The sequence below is a fragment of the Hypanus sabinus genome, chromosome 3, assembly GCF_030144855.1.
Source record: "Hypanus sabinus isolate sHypSab1 chromosome 3, sHypSab1.hap1, whole genome shotgun sequence".
NCBI lineage: Eukaryota > Metazoa > Chordata > Chondrichthyes > Myliobatiformes > Dasyatidae > Hypanus > Hypanus sabinus.
Window position 1 is genome coordinate 49,247,639 of NC_082708.1, and position 21,645 is coordinate 49,269,283.

The window sequence follows — 21,645 nt, forward strand, 5'->3', positions numbered from 1 at the left end:
GGTCAGGGTCTTCAAAAGAACCTTGAAAGAGAAATGAGACATTAAAGATAAAAAAAATAGAGCTGCTTCTGAAGATGCAAGCAAAAGGAGTCACTGTTTAGCGCCACCATCACTTCGCTCCACGATGTTCTCACTCCCTGCTCCCATTGACCAGACAACCTTGTTTTCAGTTTATCCCCAAGTGACCAGTCAGTGACACCCCTCTGAATTCCACCTACAGGCTTATACACTTCTGTCTGCTTTCCTTTCTGGGGGAGAGTCTCTTAAACGTTGGCCCTGTCTGTCTTCCCCAGGATATTCCCGTTTAGTGTTTCCTCTTTTATTTCATTGTGATGTTTGAACACCTTCGCCATAATCCTTAAAACCGTGGGTCTGGTGATCTTCACCGCAATGCCTACTACAGTCCATTACTCCCTTCGCCTTCTCATGGCGGCAATGAGGGATAAGCAATAAATGCTGGTTTTGCCAGGATACGCACAGCCCGTTTATGAAAATACATGCAACGACGGTGGCAGCCGGTTTGTACACAGAGCCCCCCGCCCCGCCGCCTTTGCCAAGCGGACGGATGGAACACCAATCACAATGTTCCTCTCGGATCCTAATACCTGGCGCCATGAGGCTTCTCATGAAGTTAGAGGCACTCTGGAAATACATGCTTATGGTTATTAGGTTCGGCTCCACCAGAGATCCGCTCCAGATTTTCCTTTCATTCTGACGTGAGGCTCTTGTTTCCCCGCAGTCGTCGGGGTTTCCGCACCGCACTCAGAGGCGGCCAAGAATGTTGAACAGCACCGGGTGGGCTTGAAGTTTTGGGTGGGCTGGATTATATGTGAATTCGCTGCAACTTAAGGCAGATTGGAAAATGCAGCGGCAGTACCTCCCTCTGACATGGTCACTTTTTATGCGGTTAGTTCTGATGGTTTCTGTTTGTTACTGTGAGCCAATGAAAGAGGAAGTAAGTGCAGGGAGAAGTTTGGTCTGGGGGCCGGGTCTGAGGGCTGATGTTGTGCTGCCGGTTCGATATTTCTATATCCAGGCAGTTAGCAACACGGGAGAAAATATCACCTCATCCCCTGGTATGTAACTTGTTCCTTTTGAACATTTCTCGTTAACAACACGACCGTAAATTTTGAAGTAGCTTTTATAATTTAACTTTTAGAACTATAATAGTTGTAACATTTTTGTGCAGCCAGGTGCTGCTTAATTTCATTCAAGTTTAGTTATACAATCCATAATTGTTGAGTATTTCGGTCAATGTTGTTTTCTTTTTTTCTATCTTGCGGTACAAAAATATAACGGATCCCAACGTTAAATTAAATGGGAATGTCAATCGCAAGCAATAACATCTGTGAATGATTTAAAGATTGTCTTAAAGTTATGTTTAAATAAAGGCTACTCTGGATGTAGATTTTGTGTTAAGTCTTCTCATCTAGAAAAATGAGAATCCGTAAAAGTCTCTAGCTATTTTCTTTTGTTTTATGATAGTAGAATGGGGCAAACCAAGGATATGCATTTATTTTTTTAATTTAGGCAGCAATACTTTCAGTGTTACGGTCAAGGTGCTAAACACCAGAGAGCACGTTCGCCGATATGTACCAACACCCTTGGATCGAAATGATGGATCATTTCTCATGAGGTATCGAATGTATGGAAGTGCCGTTGAGGGGATAAAGATTGAAGTATTTCATCAAGGTCAACATGTAGGCCAGTCACCATATATTTTAAAAGGTATGTAAAAGTTTAAAATCAAGGCTTGGGAGTTAGGACAACTGAGAAATGGTGAAAATAAAGTGGGCCAAATGATGGAAGGTCCTTCAAGTAAAAGGCCACATGGTATCTGTTGGAGTTATTGAGGAAAGTAAACTAGACATTGTGGAGGTTTTGATCATGGTTTTGCCCCGAACACGCTCATATCCTAGGTGCTAGAGGTTCTGATTTGGAAGATGTCTTTTAGGTGATGGTTGAAGTCAGTGTTTAGGATGGTGCCAACCAAACAGGATTTTTTAATCGAGGATGATGATAACCCTCTTGTAACATTGTTGGAGCCGTGCTGATTCAGGTGAAGAGTATCTTCACTTCACGTGGAATTTAATGCAGGTAAGCGTGAGGACAAACCAGGGTAGGACCAATACAGTGACTAGCAGGTCACTAAGGAACAAAGGGATCTGGGAATACAGATCTGTAATTTCTTGAAAGGGACATCACAGGCAGCTAGGGTCATAAAGAGAAATTTTGGCTCTTTAACCTTCATAGATCAGAGCATTGAGTACACGAATTGGCTTTATGTTGAAGTTGTACAAGATGATGGTGAGGCCGAATTTGGAGTATTTTGTGCAGTTTTCTGATCACCTATGACACTATCGTGTCCTGTGAAAAGTGTTTGGGGATTAGTATGATTTGCTGTAGACTAACCAACTTCAGACCCGCTCCTATAGCCATAATATTTTTGTACATGGTCTAGTTAAGTTCATGGTTACAGACAATTCATCAGGATCTTGAAGGTGGGATATTTCATGAAGGTAATTACAGGCTAGGTGACTACATCCTGCTGAGTCTTTTTGGGAAATCATTGAAGAAAACTCTCAGGGACAGTATTTGTATGTTTAGAAAGGCATGGGCCAATTAGGGAGAGTCAGCGTGACTTTGTAAGGGGGAGAGGATGGAACCCTGTTTTACCAATTAGCTTTTATTTTGAGAAGGTGACCAAAGAGATTGATGTTGTCCATAGGGACTTTAATAAGGTATTTGACAAAGTACACAGGTGGAAAAGGTTGAGATCCAAGGTCAGATGGCTAATTGAACCAAAATGTGTTTAGTGATCAGAGAAAGTGTGTAGTTGTAGAAGATTTATTTTACTGATTGGAAAAACATCCATTACACTGATCCATGGCGAGTGGATCGGAAGGAATGGAGCTGGGAACTTTGCTGTTTGTATACTAGCAACTTGGATGTGAAAACAAGAGGTATGGTTAATAAGCTTGTGGTGACATGAAAACTGGTGTTATTGTAGATAGGAAGGAAGCTTTCTAAAGCTACAGTAAGATAGAAATCAGTTGCAAAGTTGATCATAGTGTTGATAGATGGAACTTAAGCTCAGCAAGTGCAAGGTGATGTATTTTGGGAGGTGAAGTAAAGATAATGTATGTACAGTAAATGGTGGGGCGCAAAGGAACATTGATGAATAGAGACAAAAATACAGTCAACATTTAGGCCTGAAACATTGTACTTTTTTTCCTGTTACGAACCCCATAACTGGGTCACTTACCAGCAAAGATAGAGAGGTCCGTTGAAGTCTGATGGTACTCTTTTTAACAGTATTTATTGATAAAAATACACAAAAGTAATATCAAAGCAAACATGCAGATAAGATACGTCGTCAATACAAAATCTAAAAGCGCAGGTATAATAATAATCAATAAGAAATAGCTCTGTCGTCTAGGGATAATGTATTGTCCGATGGAAATATAAAAGTCACTGTAAGTTTGTTCAAGCTGCAGCGTTTGGGTTTGAGAAAAAGACGGGTTAAAACTTGCCCAGTCCTTTTATGATGTCAATCCTTCGAGAGTCGTTGGGAGTTGATTTCCCTGTTGTTAGCTAAAAGCCGTTCTTCCGTGGTAAAGGACACTGGTTCCGGGCAAATGGAACCGAACACAAGTGGCCTCCCCACCGGCTTCCGCTATTACGGGATCGCTAGCGTTTCTTCTGGTGCGTCTGAGGGGGCTGTTCCCACAGACCCTCTTTTATCCTGACTCACAGGGTCTCAGATGTCAATCAGGTTGGGAGGATGCAATCCCTCCACCAAGCAGCCCACTTTGCCTGAGGGCTTCCACGTAGTACAGTATTGTAATACACAATTCCGTCTCCAAGAGACAATGGTCGTTTCCTGTAGCTTTATATCGCCGGGGGGGGGGGGGGGGGGGTCAAGACATTCCAAACGTCTCTCTCTCATTTCCTGGGTCTCCTGACCCAAATCAATAGTGATCCTGCGATTCTCAAAAAGGAGGGGGGCTGTGGGCGTAACATTCCATAGATGCAACCTGGCCTGCTGAGCTCCTCCAGCATTTTGTGTGTGTTTCTTGGATTTCCAGCATCTGCAGATTTTCTCTTGTTTGGTGATGAATAGAAACCAAGGGGACCAAGTCCATTGTTTCCTGAAAGTAACAACATGGTTGGAGAGGATGGTGCAGAAAGTATGCTTGGCTTCATGGGTCAAAGTATTGAACATATGAGCTGGGATATTTGTTGCAATACACACTATAGGCTACACTTGTGCAGTTCTGGATGCCATACTCTAGGAAGGATGTGATTTCACTGGAGAGGGACTCACCAGGAATGGAGGACTTTAGTTATTGGAGGGAGGTTATACTTCAGAGAAGGAAGTATATAAGGCATAGGTAGGGCAGATAATCAAAATCATTTTTCATGGAAAACAAGAAGGTATAGTTTTAAGGTGAGAGGTAGATAATTCAAAGAGCATTATGACAACGTTATTTTGTTTTAAAAAAAGATTGATAGGTGGAATGCGCTGCCAATGGAGGTGGTGGAATTCGATACAATTATTTTGTTTAAGAGGCATTTAGCCAGGCACCTAAATAAGCCAAGCTTAGAAGGATTCTGTCCTATTGCAGACAAATGGAATTAGTTTAGATGGACAGAAAAAAGATTGCACTGGATGTGAACACGTTACTGTACTATGCAACTTGATGGCTCTAAGAAGGTCCCAAAGAGAGGAGTAAATTTACTCTTTTTGGTATTGAAAATTGGATTCCTTTTTGTGGCGTAAATGCCCCTCACTAGAGAGTTGCCTGAGCTATACTGCCTACTCTATAACGTAATGACTTGTGCAAGGAGTTGAATGTGGTACTTGTGGACAAACAATCTTCAGTTTTGTGAAACGACAATATTTGTTGCCAACATTCATGGTTTGGCTTGGGGTTCTGCTCTGAGATGCTGCTGAATTAGTGGCAGAGGGGAATAAAAGTCCAGGTGGTGCTGTTTAGCTGGCTGAGATCACCGGCCTCCACTAACCTGGAGTTCTTCTTCCCAAAGTACATTCACTTCAGACTTCAAACTTCTTTTATTGGTGTCTGAAGGTGTATTTGGAGCCAGCTTGTCCTGGTGTCATTCGTACGGAACATCTAGAGAGATATGGGACCATAAGGCGTAAGAGCAGAATTAGGCCATTCCATCATGGCTGATTTATTATCCATCTCAACACCAGTTTCCTGCCTTCTCCCCGTAATGTTTCACTCCCTGACTAATCAGGAATCTACCAACCTCCCCTTTAAATATACTTAATAACTAGGCCGCCACAGCCATCTTTGGCAATGAATTCCACGGATTCACCTCCTCATCTATGTTTTACATGGCCCAGGTACCGATTGATTCAAAGTAAAATTATTAGCAAAGTACATGTATGTCACCATATACAACTCTGAGATTCGTTTTCTTGTGGTATTCACAGTAGATGCAAAGAACCACCATAGAATTAATGTGCAGTTGCACACATGACGGACAAATAACCTATGAGCAAAAGACAACAAACTCTGCAAATGCAAAACATTGATAAATAATAAGTATCGAGAACATGAGATGAAGAATCCTTGAGAGTGAGTCCATGGGTTGTGGGAACAGTTCAGTGATGGGGTGAGTGATGTTATCCTCTCTGGTTCAAGAACTTGATAGCTGAGTGGTAATAACTGTTCCTGAACCTGGTGATTAGGCCCTGAGGCTCCTGTACCTCCTTCCCGAAGAGACCATGGCCCTGACAGTGGGGGTCCTTGATGATGGATGCTGCTTTCCTGTGACACTGCTCCTTGTAGATGTGCTCAGTAGTGGGGAGGGCTTTATCCATGATGGCTTTTCCATTCAATAGGATTGGTGTTTCCATACCAGGCTGTGATGCAGCCAGTCAGGATACTCTCCACTGCACATTTATAGAATTTTATCAAAGCTTGAGATGATCTGCCAATTTTTTGCAAACTTCTGAAAGAGTAGAGGCACTGCCGTGCTTGGATGGGGCTATGGCAGGAATCATGGATCTGTACTTGCAGGTCGCCTTGTTCCACTGCACAGCTCAATGCCCTATGATTCACTGTGCAAGTCTTATCCTGGGCTACATCCACACTAGACTGGATGATTTTGAAAACGCCGGTTTTGTGTAACAACAATAGGCGTCCACACTATGTGTTTTGGAAAATATCTCTATCCACACTGAAACGGAGATTTCGGTGAATCTCCTCCTGCTGCGCATGCGCAGGACACATCTACCGAAAACAAGCGACATGTTTGGTGTTGAATTTCACTGTGAAAGTGAGCGTTTGTGTAGTTACAGACTAGAAAAACTTAAAACAATGGACAGCTGTTGGCTTTCGCGCAGGAGAACTTAAAACCAAAAAAAAACAAATACTGGAGTGTACAGAGGCAACCGACAGGGAGCTCACGGACAGATTGACCCGACTGACGACGAACATTGAAAAACTGACCAACTCTGTTGCATCAATAAAGCACTTTGTTAAATGTATAAAACATGTCTTCATCAGTGTTATCTTGTATTTCCATACAATGTTACATTAGACTGTTACACATCTATTGTCAGAGAAGTACTTGCATAAATAGGTAAACCACCTTCATACGAGCAAGGACAGAAAACAGGGCAAAGTGAGTACAGTATACTTAATTTATTCAGTAAGTTATGGGTCAAAGTATTTGGTGAGTACATTTCTAACTCTTCTGGCTTTAGTCTCATTGCCGTCTGTTCTGAAATTGTTAGGTTGCATTCAAGAAAACAATGAAATAGCGTGCTGCCATCTGATAGCGTTTTCAAAAGTCTCCGGTTACTCCATCCACACTGACCTGCCCCAGCAGCATTTTCAAAAATAACCCAGCCTGGAAAGCGTTTCTGAAAAGCTCTGTTTTTGGGGGACAAAAACGCCGTTTTAGTGTGGACGGAGGGTGAAAATGAAGAGAAAAAGCTTTGGTTATGGATTTATCCAGCGTAGTGTGGATGTAGCCCCAGTTTGTCTTCCTAAAGTGCAATGCCTCAGGCATTTGTCTGCATTAATTTACATCTGCCATTTTCTCAGACCATTCTTACAGTTGTCCAGATCACTCATCAAGCTTTGATCGTCTTCCTCACTGTCCACTACACTCCTAATGTTGGTGTCATCTGCAAATTTGCTGATCTGGTTTACCACACTAAATCATTGATATAGATGATAAGCAACAACGGACACAGCCCAAGTTTCTGCTGCACTCCACTAGTCACAGGCCTTCAGCCAAGAAGTCAACCCTCTTCTACCACTCTCTAGCTTCTCTTGTTTTAAAAAAACTGTAGAATCCAGTTGACTAATCATCCTGAATCTCAGGCAACTTAACCTCTGGACCAGCCTCCTATGCAGGACCTTTACTAGAAGCCTTGCTGAAGTCCATGTAGACAACATCTGCTGCTTTTCCTTTACCAGCCCTCTTGGTAACCTCCTCAAAAAAAATATATAAGACGTATAAAGTTGTATATAAAGACACATAACCTACCATGTATAAAGCCATGTTGACAATCCATAATCAGGCCCTGTCCATCCAAAAGACCTGAATATGGATGGTCAACATGGTTTTGTACATGGTAGGTTCTGTCTAACCAACCTGATATAAAGTTACCTTCAGATGCCTTCCAATAATTTACATTGTTATTGTGAGATTTTTGAGGCAGTTTCTTCAGAATCTGTAAGGAAATGGTTGATGCCTGACAACTGATGATCGTTGCAAGTCTCATTATTCAGTTAATTTTTGCTTATGGAATTTTGTTGTATACGTGTTTTGCTTTCAGGTAATTCAAAGCATGTCATTGTATGTGAATATGTGCATTACTTTGTTGTTTGAGACCAGAGATCTATAGAACAATTTATTTTGTTTGTTCTTTGTGGAATAAATGCCAATGTGCTTCATGTGTACCTAAGAACTCAAGAACTAATTTATGAATTCAATGTTCTTTGCAGCTCTGTTTTTTTTCCTAGAAGTTTTAAATGCTAGCAGGTCTTTGGACAAGAGCAGTATAAAGGGATACGTGCCTGATGTACGTAAATGCAGCTAGTGTAGATAGGCATCACAGTTGACATGGATGATGTGATGTGATGTGAGCTAAATGGACCCACTTCTGTGCTGTGCATTTCTCTGATTCTTTATATTTTCTAGACAGATTGGTACATCATAGAAGCAATGTGGGTACCAATAACTTACAAAGAACAAGATGTTCTGATGAGGGAACTTGAGCAGCTAGGACTAAATGTAGAACCAAAAAGGGCAATAATCTCTGAATTGTTACCTGAGCCACATGCAGACTGGCAGAGGATTAACAAGATCAGAACTAAATGGATGGCTCAAAGATTGGCGTAGGAGAAGTGGGTTTGAATTCGTGGGACATTGGCACCAGTATTGGGGAAGGAGGGGGCTGTTCTGATGGGACAAACTCCACCTGAACCATGCTGGGAACAATGGCCTAGTGAATCACATAACTCAGGCTGTGGATAGGGCTTTAAACTAAATAGCAGAGGTTCAATTCAACCACTTGGAAATTTAAAAAGCAAGGGAGAGTGCAGGCGAGGTTACCGGGGTCTCCACAATAACAAAAAAAAATGATAAGAAGTTTAGAAAGGGATAAGAATTTAACTTCTGGCAACATGGAGACAAATTTGAAATGAAGGGTGGTGAATAGAGGGCTGAAGGTGTAATATTTGAATGCACTCCATATATGTAATAAGGTAAATGATATTGTAGCAATTAGAAATTGGCAGTTAAGGTGCTGTGGACATCACAAATCTGTAGTTGAAAGAAGATCACAGTTGGGAGCTTAACATCCAAGGACAGACATTGTATAGAAAAGGACAGGCAGGTGAGCGGTGGATTTATTGGCAAGCATTGAAATCAAATCCTTAGAAAAAAGTAACATCGGATACGAAGATGTAGAATTCCTGTGGCTAGAGTTGAGAACATACAAGGGTAAAAAGACCTGATAGGAGTTGTATACATGCCTCTGAATAGTAGCCAGGAGGTGGGGTATCTGGGAAATAGAAAATGGACAATCTTATAACAGTAATAGTGGATTTCAATAGGCAAGTAAATCTAGGGAAAAATCAGGTTGCTGCTGGATCCAAGAAGAAGAATATGTAGAATCAACTTCAAGTTCAAGTTTAATTGATATTTAGCCATACCTACAACGTGGGTTTTTGGAGAGCTTACTGTTGAGTCCACTAGTGTAATGAACCGAATTTGATTAGGATGCTAAGGTAAAGGAACCCTTGGGAGGCAACAATCATAATGTGATAGAATTCACCCTGCAGTTTGCAAACCAATAATAAGAGGATACCAAAAGTTTTTACCAATTATATAAAGAACAAAAGGGAGGCAAGGGTGGACATTGGACTGCTGGAAAATGACACTGGATAAGTAATAACTGGAAACAAAGAAATGGTGGATGAATTGAATAAGTATTTTGTGTCACTCTTCACTGTGGAATAGTTCCAGAGGATTACAAAATCATAAATGTCACTCCACTCTTTTAAGAAGGGAGAGAGTCTAAAGACAAGAAACTATAGGCCAGTTAACCTGACTTCAGTGATGGGCGAGATATTAGAGCTCATTATTAAGGGTGAAGTTTTGGAGTGCTTGGAGGCACTCAGTAAAGTAGGCCAAAGTCAGCATGTTTTTCTTAAGATGGAATCTGACCTAACAAATCTGTTGGAATAGAGAAAGAGTCAGTGGATGCAGTTTACTTGGATTTTTCAGAAGGTCTTTGACAAGGTGTCACACATGAGGCTGCTAAACAAGATAAAAGCTCATGGTATTTCAGGAAAGGTACTAGCATGAACAGAAGACTGGCTGACTGGTTGGCTGCCAGTAACTGCTGGTGTTCTGCAGGGTCAGGAAGTGTATAGTCATGCGCTTCTGTGGAAGGAATAAAGGCACCAACTTTTTTTCCAAACGGAGGAAATTCAGAAGTTGGAAGTGCAAATGGACCTGGGATTCCTAGTGTAAAATTCCTTAAAGGCTAACTTGCAGGGTGAGTCAGTAGTAAGGAAGGCAAATGCAACGTTCACATTAATTTGAAGAGATTTAGAATGTAAAGGCAAGGATACAATGCTGAGACTTTAGAGGGCATTGGTCAGACCACATCTGGAGTATTGTGAGCAACTTTGGACCAGACTGTCTAGTGAAGGTTTACAAAAATGATCCTGGGAAAGTAAATGTATGAGAAGCGTTTGATGGCTCCGGGCCTTTACTCACTGGAGTTTAGCAGAATGGGGTTATCTCATTGAAACTTGCCAAATATTGGAAAACATGGAATGGACATGGAGAAGATGTTTGCAATAGCAGGAGAGTCTAGGACCTAAAGGCATAACCTCAGAATAGAAAGGTGTCCCTTTAGAACAGAGATGAGGATAAAGATAAGATTAGCTTTATTTGTCACTCGCACATTGAAACATGCAGAAAAATGATTCATTTGAGTCAATAACCAACACAGTTGGAATATGTGCTGGGGGCAGCCCCTAAGTGTCACCACGCTTCTGATGCCAATCAGAATGCATGCTTACAACTTACTAATGCTTACTAATTCATGCGTCTTTGGAATGTGGGAGGAATCTGAGTCCACGAGGTCACAGGGACAACGTACAAACTCCTTACAGAGAGCGGTGGGAATTGAACCCTGAATGTTGGCATTTTGCCAGCTGCTATGCTACCATGCCAACTAAAGGAATTTATTTAGCCAGAAGGTGGTGAATCCATGGAAGTTATTGCCACAGACGGCCAAGTTATTGGGTATATTTAAAATGGAGCTTGATTGGTGTTTGTTTACTAAGTGCATCAAAGGTTACGGGGAGAACGCAGGAGAGTGCTGTTGAGAGGAAAGGTGAATCACCGTGATGAAACGGTGGAGTAGACTTGATGAGCAAATAGCCTAATTCTGTTCATACTCCATGTCTTCTGATTTAAACAGGGCAATCCATCATGTTTATTGTAGTATTGCCCCTCGGTGCTCAGAGTGGGTAATTTTTTCAGATTCAGTGGCAAGAACTTTTAAGTAGTTGGATGTATTGTGATCCAAGAGTGTTGTGATTTGCTTTTGTATTTCTGGTCTCTTCCCCATCCTCAAATCCAGGCAACGTTTGTGACTAGAAATACAAAGTCTTTTCATGGATGTCTTGCTAATCTTGTACAATTTTTTAGTGATTGTTCTAGGATGCTATAGCTGGAATAGTTCTCTTATTGCAAATAAGACCATAAGAAATAGGAGCAGAATTATGCTATCTAGCTCATCCAGTCTGCTCTGCCCTTCAATCATGGCCAATCCTTTTTTTCCCCTCCTCAATCCCAGTTCCCAGCCTTCCGCCTGTAACCTTTGATGCCACGTCCGATCAGAACCTATCAATCTCTGCCTTAAATACACCCAACGATCTGGCCTCCACAGCTGCACATGGCAACAACTCTATCAAGTTCACCACCCTTTGGCTAAAGAAATTTCTCTGCATCTCTGTTTTGAAAGGGCACCCCTCTATCCTGAGGCTGTGCCCTCTTGCCCTAGACTTTCCCACCATGGGAAACATCCTTTCCACATCTACTCTGTCTAGGTCTTTCAACATTTGAAAAAGGTTTCAATGAGATCCCCCCCCACCCCCCCCCCCCCCCCCGTCCTTCTGAATTCCAGTGATTACAGACGCAGAGCTGTCAAACCATCAAACGTTCCTCGGATGATAAACCTTTCATTCCTGGAATTATCCTTGTGAACCTCCTCTGGACCCTCTCCAATGCCAGCACATCTTTTCTAAGATGAGGAACCCAAAACTGTTCACATTACTCAAGGTGAAGCCTCACCAGTTCCTTATAAATCCTCAGCATCACATCCCTGCTCTTGTATTCTACACCTCTTGGAATGAATGATAACATAGCATTTGCCTCCTCACCACTGACTTGATCTGCAAGTTAACCTTCAGGGTGTTCTGCACAAGGGCTCCCAAGTCTCTTTGCATCTCAGATTTTTGGATTTTCTCCCTGTTTAGAAAATAGTATGCACATTCATTTCTACTACCAAAATGCATGACCATGCATTTCCAACATTGTATTTCATTTCTTGTCCATTCTCCTAATCTGTCTAAGCCTTTCTGCATCCTACCTGTTTCCTCAACACTACCTGCCCCTCCACCAATCCTCGTATCATCTGCAAACTTGGCAAAAAAGCCATCTATTCCATCATCTAAATAATTTATTTCAGCATAAAAAGAAGTGGTCCCAACACCAACCCCTTTGGAACACCAACTAGTCACTGGCAGCCAACCAGAAAAGAATCCTTTTATTCTCACTCACTGCCTCCTACCAGTCAGCCAATGCTCTATCCATGCTAGTAACTTTCCTGTAATACCATGGGTTCTTAACTTCATAAGTAGCCTCGTGTGGCACCTTGTCAAAGGCCTTACGAAAGTCCAAATATACAACATATACTGCTTCCCCTTTAATTATCCTACTTGTAATCTCCTCAAAGAAATCCAACAGGTTTGTCAGGCAGGATTTTCCCTGAAGGACACCATGCTGACTTTGTACTATCTTGTCCTGTGTCACCAAGTAATCCATCACCTCATCCTTAACAATTGACCCTAACATCTTCCCAACCACTGAGGTCAGGCTAACTGGCCTATAATTTCCTTTCTGCTGTCTTTTTCCTTTCTTTGCCCTTTGGGTAAAGTACTTTATTACCCTGTGGTTAAGTTATAAAATACTTGCATACTGATTTGCTGTATCATCGAATAAGCAGATATATAAGTCCACATGCAAAGGCCTTCTTTTCATGTAGTGATCAAGTATCTTGTAAATATGTAAATTGAAAATATTTAAACTTTGCATTTTTATGGATTGTTTTTCTATGTTTTATTTAAGAAATATTAGGGGCAATGCATAATTACACACATAGTAATACATTGTGTTCCTATTTTCATTATCAGGACCCGTTTATCATGAGTACTGTTACTGCCCAGAAGAAGATCCTGAAAAATGGCAAGCTACTCTATCATGTCCTGCAAAAGAAGAACAAATTTCTAGTGACTTTGATAATTTTCCCAGTATAAACCTTTCACTCCTGCTCGAACAAGTGCCAAATAGATTTGGTGATCGAGGAATTGTTCACTACACTATATTAAATAACCTGATTTATCGACGAACAATGGGGCGGTACACAGACTTCAAGATGTTTTCAGATGAAATGCTTCTTTCTTTAGCAAGGAAAGTATGTTAAATTGATGATTTAGCAAGGAAAGTATGTCGCATTGATGATTTTTCTTTGCTCCTTTGTATTCTGTTACATAATGAGGCAATTGAACACTTCTCTTTTTAGGTTCACTTACCCAATGTTGAATTCTATATAAATGTCGGAGATTGGCCACTGGAAACTCGTAAAAAAAAAGATAGCCCATTGCCTATCATTTCTTGGTGTGGCTCGGAAGATACTGCCGATATTGTCCTTCCAACATACGATATCACACGCTCTACATTAGAAACACTGCGTGGTGTAACAAATGACCTACTTTCTATTCAAGGACAGACTGGTATGTTTTGCCATTCTTCTTTGCATTGGTATACTTTTACAATGATTTTTCAAGATAATGTAATAGAGTCGAAATCCATTGTTTTATATGAAATGAAGTTCTCCACACAGATCATCACTTCATTCAGAAGAGTTTTATCTTCATTTGTAGCTTTCTCTTTCTCTCTTCCACATCTTCCTTTGCTTTGTAATTGTAAGTTGCTCTGTTGCACCAAGGTTCAAGACCTCCTGCGGTATCAAATACACTTGGAGATTTAATTAGAAAATTATAATCACTATCCTTGCTCCCAATCCCATCTAATTTCAATAGATTTTGCCAGTCTACCTCCAACTTTTCAACCCCTTTAATGTCTCCTGTCCCAAAATTACACTCATCCTTTCGGCAACATTATTGCTTAAGTGTATTATTTGAGTTCTGTCCTAGCCACAACCCTGAAATTTCTTAATCAGAATCACAAGAAACACAGTCCAAAGTGATTGTGGTGGTGGAGACCTATCCTGGGCAATCCCTCTGGACCTCTTCATCTATGTCTTCTTGCTACTTTGATTTAGGAGTGCATACATACCTTTCCACGTATTACCTAATCAATCACAGATTAAGAATCTCTACAGGGCTCTTTGTGCTCCCACGTTATTGTTTTCAGAGTTCATAGTTGGCTTTCAGTTATTTCTCATCTGCATGCTCTTCCTTGGTCATGTTGTCCAAGGACATGATTCTGGATTCCATGTGTTTCAGGTTGTGAGTAGATGCCACTGCTGCAGATCGCTGGATTTTCTCTGTCCAAGATCTAGACTCGAGTTGACTGCAGTGTCTATTTAAACAGTGGGACCACTTCCATAATTGATTCTGGCTGTTGCCACAATGTTTGTACTGTAGTCATACTTTTTTTAAAAATCATTTGGCGGTGCAGACTCGAGGGGCCGAATGGTCTACTTCTACACCTATTGTCTATTGTCTATTTCCTTGGCCACTGCTTTGGGTTGAACCAGATTCATTACAATATTTTGTAATATATTGTAAATACAATATTTGTCCTGAGTTGAATGTTCTACTCTTTTTCACAATGTCACAAGTGAATTCTCCATAATTCCACGTATTGTTTCTGTGTCTGTTTTAGTTTTTCTCCTGCTAAATTCAAAAGTTTTACTCACTGTGATCACTCATTTTCTATCCTCTTTCTGTAAGAGTATATCCTAACCCACACATAGTTCTTGTGTACACAAATAATTGTCATCTTTTGTAGTCAAACATTTTAATTTCATCTGCAAATAAATCATTTCTAGGACTGTCAATAAAAAGACCCTGCCTTAACCCAGCATCGTGCTTCTCTTACCATAAGTAACCGCCTGAGGATCTCCAGGCCTTCCCTCCTGGAATCTTCGAGTTCCCTTCTTTTAAAGTCACTTGTTGAATCTATTTGTGTGAACAACATTTTGTTGTGATCACTTGTCTTTCTGACATCATTTCATCTCGAATGTGAAATACTTTTAATGTTTTCCACTGATAGAGGTACTAATTACATTGTCCTTCTTTTGACAATATTAATATTCCTTGCTTGTATCTTACTGTTATCACCGGGCATTCTGTTACTTCAACTTCCATTTTATCACATTATTTAATGTGTACTGATTTCAGCGCTAAGTGGCTCTTCATCTTTTTGTGCAAACTTTCAAAATCCAGACTTGTTCCTGGTGCATTATTCCACTACCTAAGCTTCTCCATACCAATCTGTTCTTGGTGATGCCATTCAGAAAGGGGAGAGTGAGGGATATACTGAGGCATTAGGTTGTCCAAGGCATGCTTTTACACAGAGTAGATAAAGTGTCTTGGCCAGAACATTGACTGTCCATATCCCTCCACATGCTGAGTTCCTTCAGCAACTTGTTTTAGCTTGGATTCCCATCTATGTGCATTCTATTTTGGCTGTTGGTTACAGGATTCTGGAAAGTGCCATGTAGACTTGAAAGTCATAAAATCCTTTAATGGAATTGGTAAATACATTGTACGGAAAAGGTTGATTCATAAACTAAGTTCCTCCAGCATTTTGTGTGTGTTGTTTGGATTTCCAGCATCTGCAGATTTTCTCTTGTTTGTGATTAATAAACTAGCCACGATTCCTATAATGTAATTGATACAATGGAAGCTTTACCCTTTGAACTACAGAGAAAAACAATACACTGGATAACAAAGATTTTTCTTGTTGAATACTTTGAAATTGCCTATATTTCTTTCAATTCATAATTCAAGTCTGAATACTTGATGCCAAGATTAAGGAAGATATTTTTGCTGGTCCACAAATCAAATAGGTCATCAATGACAGGCAAATCAAAGAACTTTTAGTGGGATCAGAGAAAATCAGATGGAAGCCATTCAAGAATGTTGTTGAAAATTTTCTTGGCAACTACAGAGCACCAGACTACGTGCAACTGAAGCTTAAATGCATTCCCATTTAGACTTCTTCTGTTAGTGATAAGCAAGGTGAAAGGTTTCACCAGGATATTGTGGTCATGGAGAAACAGTATCGGGGCAACTGGAATCCATCAATGCTGGCTGATTATTGTTGGTCACTTAAGTGAGAAGCCTCAGCCACTGAGTACAAATGAAAATCATCAACAAAATATTTTTAGCTTAGTTAAACTATTGCAAAGCGCCGGCACTGTTGGGCAATTAGACACATTATGTTCTATATAAGTTAAATTCATGTTTTTCCAAATTCCTGTGTGATACAAATATCCGAAATTGTATGTGTTCAGCTTCAAGTGGTATATCATAAAAAAAATTCTGAGGAAGTAACACTTTCAGGAAAAAGTTGTTGTCCAGTTTTATAGAATGCACATGCTGCTTTCTTGGGGGGGGGGGGGGGGGAAGATGTAACATTTTACCAACTGATCTGAATCCGGGTTTCATGACTGCTCTAAATAGAGAGGGAATATTCAGCATGGTATTCAGAATCTTGAGAGCATAGAGAGTTCTTGTGTTAATAATGTAAGAAATGAATATCCCGCAACCCCCCCCTTTGAACTGCCCACTTGGTAGGTGTTTGTGGGTCCTTCATTCCCTTGAAGTTGTAGAACAAAACAGCACAGAAACAGGCCATTCAGCCCAACATTTTAGTAATGACCAAGATGTTCATGTTTAGCCCATCACCCTCTCAACCTTTTCTATCCATAAGCCATGATTTTATTTTCCTTGGGTGTGCGAGGAAGCGGAAGTGAAGTGAGCAGTCAGGAGTCCGTGCCAGGAAAAAAGCAACCCCTAGCCAGCTGGCTCTCCCGTCCATTCTGCTCTCTAATGGACATTCAATTAGACTACACCTGTGGCAACGAAATACTCGGCGGGAGTACAGAAACAGACGGAATCCCGGGCGCCACCATTCAGCTGTTTATTTATGTAACAGATTTCCCCCAAGCCATCGGACTACCAGCCTACTGCCCTCTGCTGTGCCTATTGTCTTGTTTATTATTTATTGTAATGCCTGCACTGTTCTGTGTACTTTATGCAGTCCTGGGTAGGTCTGTAGTCTAGTTTTTGTGTTGGTTTATGTAGTTCAGTATAGTTTTTGTATTGTTCATGTAACAGCATGGTCCTGAAAAACATTGACTCATTTTTACTGTGTACTACACTAACAGTTATGGTCGAAATGACAATAAAAAGTGACTTGACAACTTAGAACCCAGAGAGCTGGAGTGACCCTTATCCTTAACTTCCATAGAGATATGAAATTATAGCCAATTATTTTTCAGCTTTCAGTCATAAAATTTACTAGTTGGAGATATAAGCATAATATAAGATGTTCTGACATCTTAATGTAATTTTTGGTATCTGAACATAGTATTTACTGTCTCATGAACCATACTCTTTTGAACATTGTATTTCAATTTATTTCCTTAAAAGAAAATGTTCTTTAGTGCTAATTTTTGAAATTTCTTGCCTCTCTACTTGCACAACCCAACTTAAAATTCTATGTCCAAAGTAAATATTTTCACCTAGGCTTCTGCTCATCCTTCATAAGCTGTGCATTATGTCAATTATTCTGATTTTGTCTAGTGACAGGTCACGTAGGTGATATTTTGTCGTGCCTCCTTTTTTACCTCAAGGAGGCACTAAAGTTGATGAATTTCATAATAGCTCAATTTTTATTTTTCTCTCAAACCACAAGGTCCCTCCTGGAGCAATAAAACACAGCAAGCATTTTGGAGAGGTAGAGACAGCAGTGAGGAGAGACTCAAACTAGTGAGGATTTCCAGAAAGAATCGGGATCTTTTGGATGCTGGAATAACTGCGTATTTCTTTTTTCGTGAAGAAGAAAAAGCTCTAGGAAAAGCCCAACTTATCAGTTTCTTTGACTTCTTTAAGGTATGATTTTGTGGAAAAATTGAAGAATCTCAGAATTGTGCCACAGGAGGCCCTTTTGGTCCATTGAATCAGTGTTGTACCAGATCAATACAAGAGCTATGAGCCTTTACTGGGCACTATTGTCATAAATAAATTATTTTGAGCTCTCCATATAATTTAGATTTTTTTTGGAAGTTTTACTCTTATTTATTATTGTGCTGTTCTGTATAGTGCTGGTGAATTCCTAATGTTTATTACTGTTTAATGTAGAGAGCTATTGCTGAAGGGATGGTTATTCATCATTTCTTGACTTGTGGTTCTATTGGTGCATGTTCAAATATTGAATGATGGATATTGCTGCGTTTGAGGCTAGTCCAGTCCCTTTGTTCTAACCTTCCATCATCCATCCTACCAACTTCTCCACAAATTAAAGCTAGCTCTACCTATTAGCTCTCTTTCTCAGTACTGCTGAAAGATTTGAAACGTTAACAGCTTTTTTCTTTCCACAGATGCTGCCTGACTTGCTGAGTGCTTCCAGCATTTTCTGTTTTGAGTTCAGATGTCTAGTATATATAGCTTTTGTCTTTTTTTTCATTAGTCTGGTCTCACAAGTTTTGAGTGGACGCAGTGTGTTACTAAAGCATTTCACAAGTGGCTGGAGTCAGACAAATAAAAGAAATGTATGTCACTATATATGATATAACTTCTTTTCTCTTTTTCCACTAACTCACCTGACTTCACTTTTTGGGTCTTCAGCACAACCAAATGTTGCATTGACTATAGTCGTAAAATCTCACCACTGATTTCCTTAATCTTTGGAACAGAAAGGTCTACAGAAAGTAATGATACAGCCCTGTCCATCACAGGCAAAGTCTGCCCCACCATTGAGCACATTTACATGGGAGCACTGCCACAAGAAAGCAGTGTCCATCTTCAAGGACCCCAGCCGTATAGCCATGCTCTCTTCATGCTACTACCATCAGGCAGTAGGTACAGAAACATTAGGTCACACACCACCAGGTTTAGGAACAATTATTTTATAACCATCAGGCTCTTGAACCGGTGTGAGTAACTTCACTCATCACAAATCAACCTATAGACTCCCTTTCAAGAATTTTTTACAATTCATGTTCTCATTATTATTTTTTATATTTTCACAATTTGTCATCTTCTGCACATTGGTTGTTTGCTAGTCCTTGTTTATGCCGTTTTTTATAACTTCTATTGTACTTATTTATTTTCCTGTAAATGCCTGCAAAAAGGAACCTCAAGGTGGTATATGGTGATGTGTGTGTACTTTGATAATAAATTTTACTTTGACTTTGAAATTCATGTAGAGTAGAGGGAAAGATAGCCTTCCAACAGTGATACATACAGAATAAGATGAGATGGACACCCTTCCATTGGCAACACTGATGAACAAGAGGCTGAAGGATAACTGACTCTTGTTCAAATTTAAAATCATGCTGAAACTGGGCTAGCAGGATTGAGATTTGTGTCCAGTTTATTCTTTCTATTGGCTTCAGATTTCATCAAAGCTGATCCGATCTCCCCAACCTCCAGTGTATATCAGTTAAGTTTTTAAAAAATATTTGATTCCTTACAGATTTGATTTTGATAGCTGTCAGTCTCTGTTTCATTTGCTTGTCTAACCTTGCAGAGGAATAGGAACAGTATCTATAATTGTAACTCTTTGGCTTTTGCCTGATTTCCATTCATTCGCTTGTGGCTCCAAGATGGAGATGTATACAGTTGCAACATCTGAACCTTTTCTCAAAGGCACAGCCGATGGGACTGCTTATGATGCATGCTGGATGCACACAGCTTCCCTGTTTCGAACATTGGCCGCTTGAGATTGTGAAAATGTGACTGACCAAGCTTGTTACAACTCCACCATGAGGTCAGTTACCAGCCGGACGATGCTGACGATGCAACTATGAGAGAAGGCAGACGAGTGGAAAGGGAGTGGGTATACACACCAGGCTAAGAGACTCGCCTTTCAGACCTGTTCCCATGTGCCGTCTTAGCAAATGCACGGTCAATCTCCAACAAAATGGACAAGATTAGACTGAGATTCATCTTACAGAAGAGCCTAGCTGGACCACGAGGTGCCTGATGTGGCTATTAGACTAGCAGGTCAAATGGCCTTCCACACTGACAGAGCGCACAGTTCTGGCAAGAAATCAGGTGGTACTTTTCACATTTATGTTAACACTGCCAGGCACACTAATTAGTCGTTATTGAAGGTTACTGCTGTCCCAACCTGGAATACCTAATGATAAAGTGCAAGCCCTTTTATCTACCAGGTGAAATCATTGTTGTTTATATTACAGCAGTTTGTATACCTCCGTGGGTCAGCACCAAGTTAGCATTAGATCATCTGTATGATGCTATTGTTAAACAACTGGCTGCTCACTCTGATGGTTCCTGCATTGCAGCTGGTGATTTTAATCAGGCTAACCATAAAGATTTAGAGGAATACACAACCACATTTATGTGCTACATCAAATTCTGTATAGTCAATGTCATCACCACCAAAACCATCTGAGTATTCCTGAACCAGAAGCCTTGGATGAACAACAAAGTATGGAATCTGCTCAAAGCTTATAATGCTGCTTAGACACTTGGTGATAGGCCAGATCAAATCTTAACAGAGGTGCCAAAGTACAGACTGAGATGCATTTCTACACTGCCACCATTCCAGGAAGGCATCAGATCCATCTCGGATTACAAAGGAAAGCTCTCCTGCCCTGCTCATGGTGATGCCAAACTAGCCGAAGAGCTAAGCGACGACTTTGCTCGATCTGATAATCACCAGTGATGAGGGTCTTAATGTTGGCTGGAGGAACTGTGTCGACACTGTACATACACGAGGCAAGGTGTGTACTCGGTAATGTCAACACACACAGAGCAGCAGGACCACACAGCATACACGGATGGGTTCTCACGGACTGTGCCAACCTGCTAACAGGGGTTTTAATGGGTATTTAAACCACTTGTTGTCCCAGCCTATGGTCCCAGCATGCTTCAAAGCAGCAACCATGATCCCCAAGACACCAGTGGCTACATGTCTTAATAACTACTGTTACAAATGATGAGGTAGTGGAAATGTTCCCCAATTTCAAATTTTGGGGATGAACATCGCCGAGGAGCTCTCTTGGTCCATCAACACGACCTCAATAGTAGGGAGGCACAAGAGGAATGATACTACCCAAAAGTTGCTGGCCAACTTTACTGCTGTGCAATAGAGAGCATACTGATATATACAGAATTACAGTGCAGTACTCTAGCTGCAGCAAGACAGATCACAAAGCACTCCAGCCAAGTAATTAGGATGGCTCAGCACATCCTTAGGACTCAACTAGCAGACCTGAGGACAATATACAAATCATGTTGCCTATAGCATGCTCATAACAGCATTAAAAACCCATCACATCCCAGACACTGTTCAATCTCCTGCCATCTGGTAGGAGGTACAGAAATATCTTGGCCAAGACGGTAAGGCTGATAAACAGCTTCTTCCTGAGTGCTGTTGTGCAGCTGAATATGCTACACCCCGTCTTGCTGATGGCCTTTGAGTGATATGGACTATTGAAGTCACTTGTTGCATGTAAATATTGGAATTTTAAAAAATTGAGCTATACTGCCTCATTTTAAATATGTTCTGCATGGACTGGAGTAGCACCGTAATGTTGTTCTCTTGAGCAATGACAGTAAAGTTCTA

At 40.7% G+C, this 21,645-nt stretch overlaps 1 protein-coding gene across 2 annotated transcripts in view; it reads left to right on the top strand.

Annotated features, from left to right (window-relative positions):
- The first annotated feature begins 709 nt into the window (after positions 1–709).
- poglut3 (protein O-glucosyltransferase 3) overlaps positions 710–21,645 on the top strand; it is a 30,650-nt gene continuing 9,714 nt past the window's right edge. The window contains exons 1-5 of one of the 2 annotated variants that reach the window (XM_059964263.1): positions 710–1,076; positions 1,531–1,728; positions 12,987–13,267; positions 13,376–13,586; positions 17,746–17,942. In XM_059964263.1, coding sequence (XP_059820246.1) covers positions 863–1,076; positions 1,531–1,728; positions 12,987–13,267; positions 13,376–13,586; positions 17,746–17,942 — 1,101 coding nt within the window. In that variant the 5' untranslated portion in view covers positions 710–862. The remainder of the gene's footprint in view (positions 1,077–1,530; positions 1,729–12,986; positions 13,268–13,375; positions 13,587–17,745; positions 17,943–21,645) is intronic. The other variant, XM_059964264.1, reaches the window with a different exon arrangement.